Raw genomic sequence first — 13,227 nt, 5'->3', positions numbered from 1 at the left:
GTTTACATGCATCACTGTTTCACTTTTTTCTTGCCTAACAATTCATGCCATCGTTTTGTTTCCACAGATGATCAATGCCCGTCCTTACAGGTGGACGATTGGAAGTTTCCTCAGACGGCCAGGCACAATATCACAGGTAAAGCGGACAAGCTCAAATATGCATCCAGTTTTTATTTACGTGGGTGCTGACGGATGCCTTTTGTTGCCAGGTTTTAATCTGGTGAGGCGCTTCTCCCTGCTCAAGAGCACAGATGTCAAGAAGATCCGCAACCCTCGAGGACCCGTCATCCTCCGCCTGGGCAAGGCGGCGCTCTTACGACCCAGCGAGTGAGTTCTCCGTGCATTTCTTTCTCCGCCTTCCTCCTCTTGTTTAGCCCCTACAGACAAAAACGCATCTCACACCGACGCATTGTGCACAGCTGGAGGTGCGAGGGAATGCGCTACAGGAGAGAAATAAAGTGAGTCTTTCTGCAGGATTTTCACCTTTCTGCGGGCCTACGTCGACAGGTTCTGTCTTTTCATGCCGTGTCTGAACAAAGCGAACGGCAGAGAGATTGAACAACTTACAGCTATTCAGCCTCTGAACCCTCAATCAACGTGTCAGCGCTGTCCAGTGGCTGTTGTGTAAAAAAAAAAAAGAAAAGAAAAAAAAGCAGACATTTGTCAAACCGTTCATCGCGGGTCAGTCGTTGATTGCAATTCCAGAAATGTCACTTCATTTCTTGCTCACCACTGACATTGGCTTGTAAAAACGAACAGCCCTTTGGTTGAAACCGCATTATTATTATAACAAGCTTTCACAATAAAATGTCAAACCTACATGCCTGAGCAGAAACCTTAGGAGTGATGTGTTAATTAGTAGGCATGATGCAGATGCCCGCAATTTTTTTTTTCTTTTTTTCTTAATTATAAGACTTTCAACTTAATAGCTGCAGCTTTTTCTGAACTTGTTTCTGGACGAAGAAGCCCGCAGCCATAAAACCCAGCAGCTTGCGGCTTCCTTGCTTAACATGGTTTTGCAGCTTGACATGGTGTAATTAAGCCTTCCTGGGTTTTCATGTGGTTATTACACAGCAGTTGAGCGAAGATTGTGTTTGGAATTGTGTGACAATTTCCTATTAGGGGGTTGTGTGCTGGCTGTTTCTCAGTACTTGTTGTTGTTTGTTCAGTTCTTGTGAATTATAGCTAGTTTTCAGACGTCTGCGCTTCTTTCTGCTCACCGATAAAGCAGTTTTTTTTTTTTTTTTCCAGGACTTGCCAATTGGGTCAGCCCCCGAGTATTTTATTACTCTGTCCAGCGCTGTGAGCTGTGTGCTCCTCTCATTTGAAGCCTCGATAAATCTGTCTACAAAACACTCTTTTTTTTTTTTTTCGGTTGAGACATTTTGTTCTGAAAGTGTCACATATATTGTTTGTCACAGGCTTAGAGAGCAGCCGTTCTCACGAAAAGAGAGAACACTAAAATAAAAAACTGTCACTTCTTGGAAAATCTGCATCTTAGGAGCCAAAGAGGAAAATCCAAGATGTTTTTTGTTTTGCCTTTAACCATACAAAGAGAGGACGGGAACACCATTCTCTATCTCTTCTCTGCTGCTGGTTTGGGGATTTTGTTAGGATGCGGTGTTTATTGAAATTTTGATGCCGCGGAGAGCTTTGCTGTCAGTTTTATCGGCGAAGAGCGCTACCTGGGTGACTTCTCTTTAACTGAGACAGAAAATAATCAATGTCAGCACATCAGCTTTGCCTGTTGGCTGCCTTTTATCCTGTTCCCCTCTATACATAAAACTCCCGCTCTTCTATGCAGGATTGTCAAACGGAATCTGAGGAGATGTTGGCTTTTGTGCGTTTGTCTTTTTTTGCCTCGCAGTTAAGTAAATAAAATGAGAGTGGGCTATTGACATCTGTTCGTAATAATTCCGTCTCGTTTTATGCTCTCGTTTTTGCTTTCGCCTTCTTGAATTTCATCATGTGGAAGGATCTTAGGCACTTTGGAGAGAAGAGTGGAGGTGGAGGACAGATGATGAGGGATGTCATGGTGGGGGAACAACAGGGTTAAAGGCAATAAGCGAGTGCTTCAGAACAAACCTTCAGGCTTTTTTTTTTTTGTTTCAGTAGCTGTTTGAGTATATGTGTTTGTGCTCAGCGTGTAAGCATACAGTTGAGCCGCAAACAAGAGAATTTTTACTTGAACAATATAGATTTGGACTCTAGCTGGCATGCTCCAAGAGAAATAAAGATGGGGAAACATTGTGGTAGAGATGGTTATTTGCCAACACAGCAATCAAACAGTTCTTATCGTTGCTAAGAGGCTGTCTGCATGTCTCCACTGTGACGAGGTTGGAGGGCTTCATACCCATCACCCTAGTCTTTAGTTATCCTCACAGATTCTTAATTGTATCCAGGCTTTGACTCTGACCATTTTGGCTGCTTGTTTCAGATTACCGTCTTTGTTTGATGGCCTGATACCTCCCAGTGCCAAGTTTTTCTTCAGACTGCTTCATGTCTTTTTGATCACAGCCTTAATGTAGTCCTCTTTTCTCTTGCTGCTGTTTACTTTGACAAGGTTGCCTGGCCCATTGGGTGAATAATACCCCCAGAGAATTACACACCCACCACCATTCTTGACCATGGGGACAGTGCGTTTGGTGTTTGTCCTCTTATTCCCCCCCGAAAAAGCAATGTTTGTGTAGTTTCACCACAGAACTAATAACCAAAAGCTGTTCTTTTTGTCTACATGAGCATTTGTAAAGGTTAGGTGTGCTTTTGTGTGCCTGTCTTGGATAAGTGGAGTCCTTCCAGGTCAGTGTCCATATAGACCAGCCTTGTGCAGTATCTGCCTTGAGATGTTATCATCCGCATTGCTTAGATTCAATTGGCTCGTCTTCATGGTGATCCTTGGATTCTTCTTGGTCTGTCGCTGACCAGTTTTTCCAGCACAGGGGTCACTTTTGGCTTGAAACAACACCTTTTAAAAAATTTCACAATGTTGAACTCCTTATACTGCAAGGTGGCGCAGTTGGTTAGCACTGCAAGAAGGTTGCCGGCTTGTGTCCCGGTGGGGGCACCGGACTCTTTCTGCGTGGAGTTTGCATGTTCTCCCCGTGTAGCGTGGGTTCTCTCCGGGTTCTCCGGCTTCCTCCCACACAGTCCAAAAACATGTTGAGGTTAATTGGTGATTCTAAATTGTCCGTAGGTGTGAATGTGAGTGTGCTTGGTTGTCTGTCTCTAAGTGTAGCCCTGTGATAGACTGGTGACCTGTCCAGGGTGTCCCCTGCCTTCACCCTAAGTCAGCTGGGATAGACCCCCCGAGTGAGGATGAAGCGATGTATAGACAATGGATGGATGGATGAACTCCTTATACTTTTGTCACGGTTCAGACAGAGAGTGCAGACAAAGACTTGGCAGAACAGAAAGTTTCACAATAAAAGATTTACATTTATACAGGAAATGGAAACTGGGTCAAAGGTAACAACACAAACACGCTCAGTACTGATGCTGAAGGCACGGCGGACGAAGTGCATGCAGACACTGTGAATTAACAACGATCACTGTTCGCGAGCAGACTCACAACCTGAACTTGGTAATACCAAGCTAGGAAGTATGAAACAAGAATACAGATTGACCAGGAATGATCAAAGATACGAGTTTAGCAATAACAAGAACTAGGGAACTAAAGTTTGCTGAGGACTCAACAGAAGACTGGAAGCTTCCTGACAGGTGGGCGGAAGCTGGTAGAGCGAGTCGGTCAATGATCGGAAGGTTGACGGTTCGATTCCGCCCTGTCATGGTCATTGTGTCCTTAGGCAAGAAACTTCACCCACCTTGCTTGGTGTGAATGCGTATGAATGGTTTGTTTGAGGTGGTGGTTGAAGGGGCTGTAGGCACAGAATGGCAGCCACGCCTGTGTCACCACTGGAATGAATGTGTGTGAATGAATAACTGACAGTGTAAAGCGTCTCTGAGTGCCTAGAAAAGCGCTATACAAATCTGATCAATTATAAGACTTTGTAGCCTTTTACCATCTTGTTGGCGGCCACATCTCTAAATGATGGACCCTCATATCAAGCTCACTAAGCTTTTGGTTTTAGCCACGATTTACAGTGGACTTGCAACTGACTTGAGAACCAGGGCCATTTGGAATAGTACAGAAGTTGCATTTTCTCAACAGCGTGTGACATTTTCAAGCCATTTGAAAATTGTTTGACATGACATCTCAGATTAGAGTTTATCCATTTTCCAATGTAAACACTGTATATGCTGTATTTGTGAAACAGCGTAATAAATGGCTCCCATCCAGCACAAGCCGCCTGTCACTCAGGCAGCTTTTTAATTCATAGCCTGCCGAGGTTGACTGAAGTGTGAGACGTATGTACAGTAATTGGAAAGCGCAGTTTTGCTTTGTATCAGAGGCTAATCCATTCAGCTAATCCAAGCCAACACAAATGAGTGACAGCCAGATGAAGCTACTTGTCTCTCGCCTCTCGTCAGTTGTCTGCCGACAGTGAAATGGGCACCAGTCGCAGCTGGTCACATGCATTTTAATTTCAGCAAAATATGATTTGATTGCTTTGAGCCCGGTTCTTTTATGCAGCTACAGTGACAAGAAGTAATTCTGTGATATCATGGCATGGGGCCAAGATGACAGCTATTTATGATAGAACTGAATCCATTTAATGAACACGACTTTTACTATCATGGCGCAAAAGTGGTGCAATTTATAGTTTGTTTATCCATTGCTGTTGCTCCCATTAAAAGAAAAGAATTGCTAAGCACGACTGTAGAACGGATTCAATTGAAAGCTCAACGTAATTAGAAGCAACAACAGACACTGGTGCAAAGGTGAGGGCTTTGATGCTCGTCAAATGTTTCTGTCACCACCAAGGATCATAAAAGAGCAAAGATGTAGGAGGGGAATAAAAGACGAGCAACAGAGTGAAGGAGACAAAAAAAAAGAGATTTTATTTTTAGAGAATAAAAACAAAAGGCAGATTGGGGATATGAGTCAGCGAGGAGAGGGGATATATACTTTTTACAGCAATATTTCAACTAACATGTGCAGTTGGGGGATAATTGATAGCCTGACTAATGTTGGCTACGTGGTGCAGCAAATGTATCCAGCATGGACAGCCGCAGGGGATGCAGGTGTTTTAACATCACCACTTTGTTGTTTTCATGTTTTTCAAGTCCCCTGTTTGTGAATGTTACCTTTGGTAAATGTGTACACGAGAGCAAATCAATTTAAATACTCATAAAACGTTAAAAAAAATTAAGTCCTGTTGTTTGTTTAGGATGTAATAAACATGTTTTAGAGACACTAAAAACCGATACTTTACCACATTGTACATTAAAACCTGAAATTATTTACACGTTATTGATTTTGAGCACACGCACACGTGTACTTTCATCAAGGTTGATTCGCCCCTGGTGTCCAGGCCCAGCGTATTAGCCAGAAAACATGCGTTTTGTTTGATTTATACAGTCCTTTCATGTGTTTTCTAAATCTATTTCATGTGCAACCTTGGAGCTGCTATGATCAGCAGCTCGACTGCATTTGTGCAGACAGTTGCAGGCTATCGGCATCCTTTGAGGGATGGCAATGGCAGCCGGTCAGTTATTTGGTCTGTTGGTTTAGAACTACTGGATGGATTTCCATGAATTTTGTTCAAACTTTCATGATCCACAGAGAATAAATTCTAATTATGCTGTCGATCCACTGACTTTTTTCTCCGGCGCTACTACCTTGGAGACATATTTTATTTTCGGTGAATGTCTGACAGCTATCAAATGGCCTGACGAATGAACTGAGAACATTTCGTACGGACATTCATGGTGCCCAGAGGATGAATCCTAATGACTTTAAAAATCCCTTGACATTTCATCTAGCACCAGCATGAGACTGACATTTATGGTTTTGAGTGAAATGTCTCAACTATTAGGTAGATGGTCATGAAATTTGAATCATCTTCCCCTCTGGATGAATGTAATAACTTTAGTTTATGACTGGATAATTGCAAAACTAAAGACATGTACAACAGCTCTACTTTGCCATTAGCTAATTCACAAAGGTTAGTATACTGGCAGGCTAAAGCCAAAACATCAGCAAACATTATACCTGCTGAATATCAGCATGTTAACATTGTCACCGTGAACGTTTTAGCATGCTGACATCAGGATTTAGCTCAAAGCACCGCTGTGCCTGAGTACACCCTCACAGAGCCGCTCAAATGGATGCAGACCATTAATCTTGATCAGAGTGCCCTCACCCTGGGTTTGACGAGTGAATTCAATTCTGCTCCGGGCCTGAGAAAGGCTTGGGTCATTGCATACAATGATGATATGAGCTGAACACCATCGGCAGTGCAGAAATTCCCACATCCAAGGTGTATTCTTTGCAGCACTTGTCTGTAAAGTTCATTTTCTTACCAAAGTTGTGTACATATTTTTAAACTAAGGGAAGCTAGCCACAGGGAAAACAGTTACAATTTGTCCGCTATAGCTTGCATTCTGTCTTTTATGTGTCAGGTTGTAGCTGTTTAAAATTCCTTTCAGTTAGTTTGGTATAATGCATTCAGGGATAGAAGCCCTCTCCACTGAAAGCAATTGATTCCAGCACAGTTAGAACCCAGTATAAGGGTGCCTATACACCTCTCCAGGTGATATTCCCATCTTAAACCAGAGATCTGCTTTTTCAACATTAGATTTCCTCTCCCCATCTTCCCCTGTGCCTCTCTGGCTTGCACTCACTTTCTTCTTCTTCTTCTTCTTTTTTTTTTTAAACAAGAGAAGCAGAAGTAACTTTCTCTCAGAGTTGGGAGAGGCTAGATCTGAATCTGTCTGGCCCATACTGAGTGATTTATCTCCCCATTTCATGTTTGTGTGTGTACGTGCATGTGTGGCTGTTTTTAATGGACCACGAACGTAGTAGGACGGACCGAGGTGCAGTACTTCCGAATTTAAAGTCAATAGTTTGTGTGAGTGGTTTAGAGCCCTGCAGCTCACGTTGCTAATCGACAGCAAAACAACTCTATTCTCGGCATCGGTTTTTCTGCCTTCTGTTTGTCTCTCACTCTCGCACACCTTTTCCATCACACTTTATCCTAGAAGTCGTGCGTTTTCACATCATGCTGAGTATTTTTTTTTTGGTCTCCTACCATAGTTTTCCTCTCCCTGTCTTTCTATTTCTTTCTCTCTCTTTCCACATTTTCTCTTAACTCACCGTTTCTTCCCACTCATCCTCTCTTTGTTTTGACGTCCTGTAGTTGGCTGTTTTCCCTTGGATCTTCCCTCAGTCATAAATCACTGTCACCCCACTTCTAGGAGTGGGAAACCAGCTGCCACCATCAACAATTCTGTGTGTGTGTGTGTGCAAGGAGAGAGAGAAAGAAATAGAGCAGGAGAGAATATTTCAAAGTGTTTACCATCTCAGTGAGCATGCATTTCACTGGGCTTGTTTGTGAACCCTTCATCTCTCAATACATCTACACACCTCCATGCAGTGAATATTTGTGCGTGTGCATACACTGTATTCGTGCGCTTAGATGCCCTTGACCAAAACTGAGGGATGAAGCTCGCCGGACTGTATCTCCTATGAAAATTAATGCCAGGGGGTTACACACACGGGCTTTGCATTGCGCCGCTGGCTGCAAGATGTGGAAAGAGAGGGGTGGGGGGAGGAAAAAAAGAAGCAAAAATGGAAAATAAAGGCAAGGAGAATATGTGCGTAGAATATAAAAAAGCTCACGCAGGTGTGTGGAAATACACAAGCACACACAGGATTACTTTGTCACTGTACTCATGAGGACATAAAGGGAAGATGTATGAACCCAAAAGTTGTCTCAATGTGTCAAAAGCCTAATTAAAGGTGATGGCTGCTCTCTGGTGTCACACCGCTTTTGTCTGTAGATAGATCATGTTTACACATAATATACCAGCAAACTTTGACACAAGCATTCATGCCCCATAAATAGACTTATGCACGAATACATACACATTTATACATAAAATTCTTGACAAGGTATTTCATTTAGTGCTGCTGTGCTGTAGAGAATAAAAAAAACTACTGCAATGCTGGTCTTAAGTATTAAGCGTAGGGCTGCGAATACCTTTTTTTCGTCATAGATGAATCCACAAATTTTCAATTTAACTTCCAATTCAAGATGGTATCATCAAATCCTTTGCTTTGAAAAACAACAGCCCATTATTTTTTTATGTGGATTGACGAAGTGGTCATGTCAGATTTTTTTTTGTTGTTGTTGTAGTTTCCTTTTTTATTCAGTTTTCTCTTTTTTCACAACCAAACATAGACACTCCACATGAAACCAATAGGATGACATAACATTGTGTAAATAAAATAAAACATAGAACAAAACTAGCAGGAGCGCATCATCATCCTACAACCTGTTGATACATTTACCTACAATATAGACTTCATGGGTGTCTGGATGCTAAATATATTCTCTACACAATATATTTTCATTATTAAGTAATACTTGACTCCATACTAAACAAACCAGCGTACCTCGCACTACACTTAACAGAGTTGATTAAGTGGGTGGTCAGCGTCGTTCGCTATTGGGTGCTGTGAGTGTGATTGATTAACGATTTTCCGTTGCTGTTCCATGAAGTTAGTTTCACAAGAAACAGGTTTTAAAGTTTGGTCAAAATCGAAGCAGTAGAGGAGGAGACATCCTGATTTTTACTCGTCAATGTGGCTTAAAATCCAAAAGCCCTGAATCCTATCGTTTCAAAAACACAGCTAATGGCATAATTTTATGATACCCTGCTTTTTAAATCTACATTAACAGATTTTTTTTGGTCACTATGAAGAAACAAGCTGTAGATATAACAGCGATGTAATGTTTTAGGTTAAAGCTAGGGTAGGCAGGAGTCTGAAGGTAAAACAAAAAAAATTAAAAAGCCAAAATTTCCAAATATACAGCCCTCTCATTGCAGCTTTTTCTTACTTTCTTTTGTTTTTTTCATTTTGTCCTCCCACCAGGTAAACACTAGCATTTGTACACACTTCAAGACCAATCAAGCTAAACATTAACATTCATGCACTCTCTTTTTGTGGTTCCTTCCGGGATTCAAGTGCTGCTGAGGGGACGTCTTCCATAAGAACCACTTTGTTTCTCTATACTGTCTCACCTGCTCATTGTGAAAAGACCTGTGATTGAAGTATTCTATCTTCTAAAGCCAAGAGCCAAGAGAAGATAGAAGTCTAAATTCATATACCACTTGAATTACAATATCCTAAAAGGTTCCCGTGGAGGTTTTACCTCGTGATGCCAAAGAAATGCCTTACCTAGCTTGAATATGGGGAATGTGTCAATACACATTAATGTCTTGTGCTACTATTCCGCAAATGCAAAGTATTATTAGCAATTATTTGGACTCCTAATGATTGGAGGTTACAATATTATTTAATTATTCATTTAGTTCTGTTTCTTGACTTACCTCTAAAGAATACCTGCTTCGTCTTGTGACTACTACTTACAGGCCTATCGTTTCCCATTCCTTCCTTGTTTCTTGTCTTCCTCTTACCTATAGAAGCACATATGTCTCTACAGAAAGCTATAAAACTCATGTTATATCTGCTTTAAACTCCACGCTCCCAGTTAGAAGTGCAAGCCTCTTGTAGTCAGATACTTTTCTTACTTATTGACTTTCTCCGTCGGCACTCTCCACGGCCAGCAAGCTGAGCTTCCTGTATAAAACTGGAAGAAATTTCCCTTTAAATTTTAGCTGCATGCATTATCATGACTCCTGCGTCTGGAAGAATGTCGCGCCCTTGACCGTTTTGAACTCGTGTCTTCCAGTCAGGTGTTCCCTCACGGCCTACCCGAGGAATTCACCCTGATCTTCACCCTGGCGTTGAAGAAGGCTGCCCTGAGGGACACCGTCTACCTCTTCCAGATATCTGATCAGCAGGGATACCCACAGGTGCACAGCTCACACTTTGTTTCCTCACCCCTCTGCTTTATGCTTTACTGCATCTCTCGCCTCCCTCCTCCTCCTCCTCCGCCGCCTCCTTCCTTCCCTCACTCCTTCCCTACTTCCCTCCACTCCCTTCCTTGATCTTTTACCCTCTATTCATCCCTCTTTTTTTTTTTGTCTCTTCATTCCCGCTGCCTCTCATCTCTCTTTTGCATAGTCATCCACTTTCCCTTTCGATTTCTTTTCTCTTGTGACATCTTTTCAATTTTCTCCCCCCTTTCATTCCATATGCCTTTTGTCCTCTCTTATTTTTCATCCGATACCCCCTCTCGCCCGCGCCCTGTCTCTCCGTCGCTCCTCCCTCCATCATCTCCTGCTCCCCTCTTTTCATTCACCTTCATTGTTATTCATGTGTGTTCCATGATGAAGCACTGGAGTCCCTTAGAGTCCTGATAATCACTAAGAGTCTGAGGCCAGATTTAAATACTCAATGTGTATGATGGATGACGGCTAAGTCGCCTCATTAGGAGTGATTGATTGGCTGTACGGCTCGTGTGTGTAATTAATATGTCTTCCGCTTTACCTCGTCTTCGCTGCTGTGTTCTACAGCTTCGTTAGGTGGTGGCGGCGCATAGGTGTGACTCTTTGCTGAAGCCGCTGACATTCAGACAACTTGGGATGCAGTACTTTTTTCATACTGAACACATTATTGTAGTACCAGCCCGGCCCTCTCATCTTCACACCCCCTCTCTGTCCCAAAACCCAGCTCTCTGTGGACCTCAACGGCCCCGACGGCACCCTGTCCCTTCGAGCCAGAGGGTTGGACCCCGAAGCCGACCTGGAGAGCTGCGTTTTCACCGGGGAGGGAGTCGAGGCCCTGATGGACCTGCGCTGGCACAAGTTGGCCCTCAGCGTGCAGCACGGAGCCGCTTCCCTCCACGTGGACTGCAGCTCCATCGAGACCAAGCCCCTGGAGCCACGAGGAGTTCTGCCCACCGACGGACACACTCTGCTGGGTGTTCGAGCTTCGGATGCCGGGCCTGTTCAAGTATGACATTAAAACTTCTGACTTTATTCATGCAGCAGCACTGTTAGTTAAACAGCATAATTATCATTGAAAAACAAGGTTTTTTACAGAGTAGAAACCTGCTCTAGATTTAGCTTGAGATGCTCAGACAGGGAGCTCCAAAACTGAGGGGCACAGACAGTAAAGTCTGATTCTCCCACAGTAACAAATTGAGTGGTTGGAAAAACCAAGGGACCTCTGCTCGAGGATGTCAGGCAGCGATGTGACTCTCGGGGATTACAAAATATAAAAAATGTAACTAGGAGCTAGAGCAAGGTCTTAAAACAAGGCCTGAAACTCACAGGGAGCCACAGCAAATATAGGGGACTGGGAAGATTTGTTTTGCAAAAGTTTCTGTTGCATGAATGAATGAGGCCCCCTCCATTTTAACTATGAAACCTCTATCACAAATGTAGGAGCTAATCCAATCTCATAAAGTGCAATCTACTGCCAAATTATACTTTTAATGGGTCGATTAAAATTAAACAAAAAATAAAAAATAGATTTTCATTGTCCAGAAATGGTTGTTTAAAAAAAAAGAAAAAAACCAGTAATGGGTGGTGGGCTTTTTTCGCTGGACTGTTGGATGCTTTAAAGAAAGGTATGCCTCTATGGAGAGCTGAGAAAATCAGAAAGGGAATGCTTTGAGCTCTGTGTGAAATATGATTAAATATGCAGTCTGTGACCGCCCTGTCTTGATATTGAGGAGCCTTTGATCAAGATTAAGCTTTGCAGTGTAAATGTCATCTAAAGCTACTATTTGAACATATGGTGACCTTTTGTCTCTCTCTGTATAAAGAACAAACTGTCTCAGAAGCGATATGAATGCAGCAGCTTCCCTTATTGAGACCATAGAGAATGGCATCTTAGTGAGTTGTTGCATAAGATAATTCAGTGTTACCTTTGGCATATAGAATTTTAATAACATACCAGGCTTTTTTTTTTTTTTTTTTTTCTCCACATCACCCTATTAAAGCATTTAACCAGTGGAGAAAACATAATGAAACATTTCTAGTGAATCCTCGTCCTAGAAGACCTTGGTGCTGATCATTGTCTCCACCTATGGATTTGTATGTTCATATTTGTATGTGCTTCAGACCATAGGCTTTGCCCCCGAGGTGCTGTTTTGCTTTGAAGCATCCAGTCCTGATTAAAAATGCGAGCCAGCTACCTGAGAGAATATGCGTGTAGTGAGCTGGGACTATTAACATTGAACGCATCCAGTAATCCAGGCACTTAGTTTGACGATCAGTTAACTGGCCTACTTAGAAAGCAGAAAAGCTCTTTTGTTAGCGCGGGGAGGAAGTGTTCATACATGCAATCAAACACATGTGCGCGCACACACAGGTGCGCCACCTGACAGTGCTTTCCTAATGCGTTTTGTGAATGAGAAATTAATTGCCTCTCAACCTTGTTTGCTGCCTCATTTAAACTTTTATGCACAGTATAAAACAAACAAAGCAGAGGATTCGTGTGAAATGCCATGTATCACAATATGTCTCTTTCTTCCTCTTGCTTTCACAGATGGACATTCAGCAGGTGATGCTGTATTGTGACCCCTCGCTTGCCATCCAAGAGGCCTGCTGTGAGATACCCGGAGCTAGGGTGAGACCGGAGATCCTCGCTAACCGACAATAACATTGACTTTGTGTAGAGCAGAGACTTTTCGCCCTGATCTACAGCAACAGCATGTAGGTGGTTAGCTTAGCTTAGCAGAAAGAAACAAAACAGCTAGCCTGACACTGTACGAAAAGAACAACGTCCACTTTCCAGCACCTCTGACGAGCACACAGTTACATTTTATATCTTGTTAGTTTAATCTGAGTGTTTTGATGAGGGGGTATGGCCTGAAAGATTTCTTGCCTAAAAGCATAGACTGTATATAAAAGATGAATGTAGCTTCTGGGTTTAAAAAGTGAAGCCAACATGGAACTACCTTTAACCTGCAGTCTTTCTAATGGCCAGCAGGGGGCGACTCCTCTGACTGGAAAAAGAATTGTATAGAAGTCTATGACAAAATGACCCGACTTCTCACTTGATTTGTTTCCTCAGTAAATATTTTCCCAATATGTTTATGGCCTGAATCACTAATTTAAGAACTTTCGAATACATCGTGATGTTAATTTTGTAAATGACGGTGTCATTTAGAGGAACATTGACAATGTAGCAAGGTATGCGTCGGGGCGAGGCTACCTTCAGATTGACCAGTAACTACTGTGTGCATA

The 13,227-nt window shown here is 42.6% G+C and overlaps 1 protein-coding gene across 4 annotated transcripts in view; it reads left to right on the top strand.

Moving 5' to 3' along the window:
• The window catches only part of col16a1 (collagen, type XVI, alpha 1), a 91,790-nt gene that overhangs the window by 27,625 nt on the left and 50,938 nt on the right, over positions 1 to 13,227 (top strand). For all 4 annotated transcript variants that reach the window (XM_008282721.1, XM_008282722.1, XM_008282723.1 and 1 more), the window contains 5 exons: positions 68 to 136; positions 210 to 327; positions 9,819 to 9,942; positions 10,703 to 10,984; positions 12,527 to 12,607. In XM_008282721.1, the coding sequence (XP_008280943.1) occupies positions 68 to 136; positions 210 to 327; positions 9,819 to 9,942; positions 10,703 to 10,984; positions 12,527 to 12,607 (674 nt within the window). The remainder of the gene's footprint in view (positions 1 to 67; positions 137 to 209; positions 328 to 9,818; positions 9,943 to 10,702; positions 10,985 to 12,526; positions 12,608 to 13,227) is intronic.

The sequence above is a fragment of the Stegastes partitus genome, unplaced genomic scaffold (assembly GCF_000690725.1).
Source record: "Stegastes partitus isolate 25-593 unplaced genomic scaffold, Stegastes_partitus-1.0.2 Scaffold282, whole genome shotgun sequence".
NCBI lineage: Eukaryota > Metazoa > Chordata > Actinopteri > Pomacentridae > Stegastes > Stegastes partitus.
Note: the sequence above shows the minus strand (reverse complement) of the source record. Positions and strands in the feature narration are given on the sequence as shown.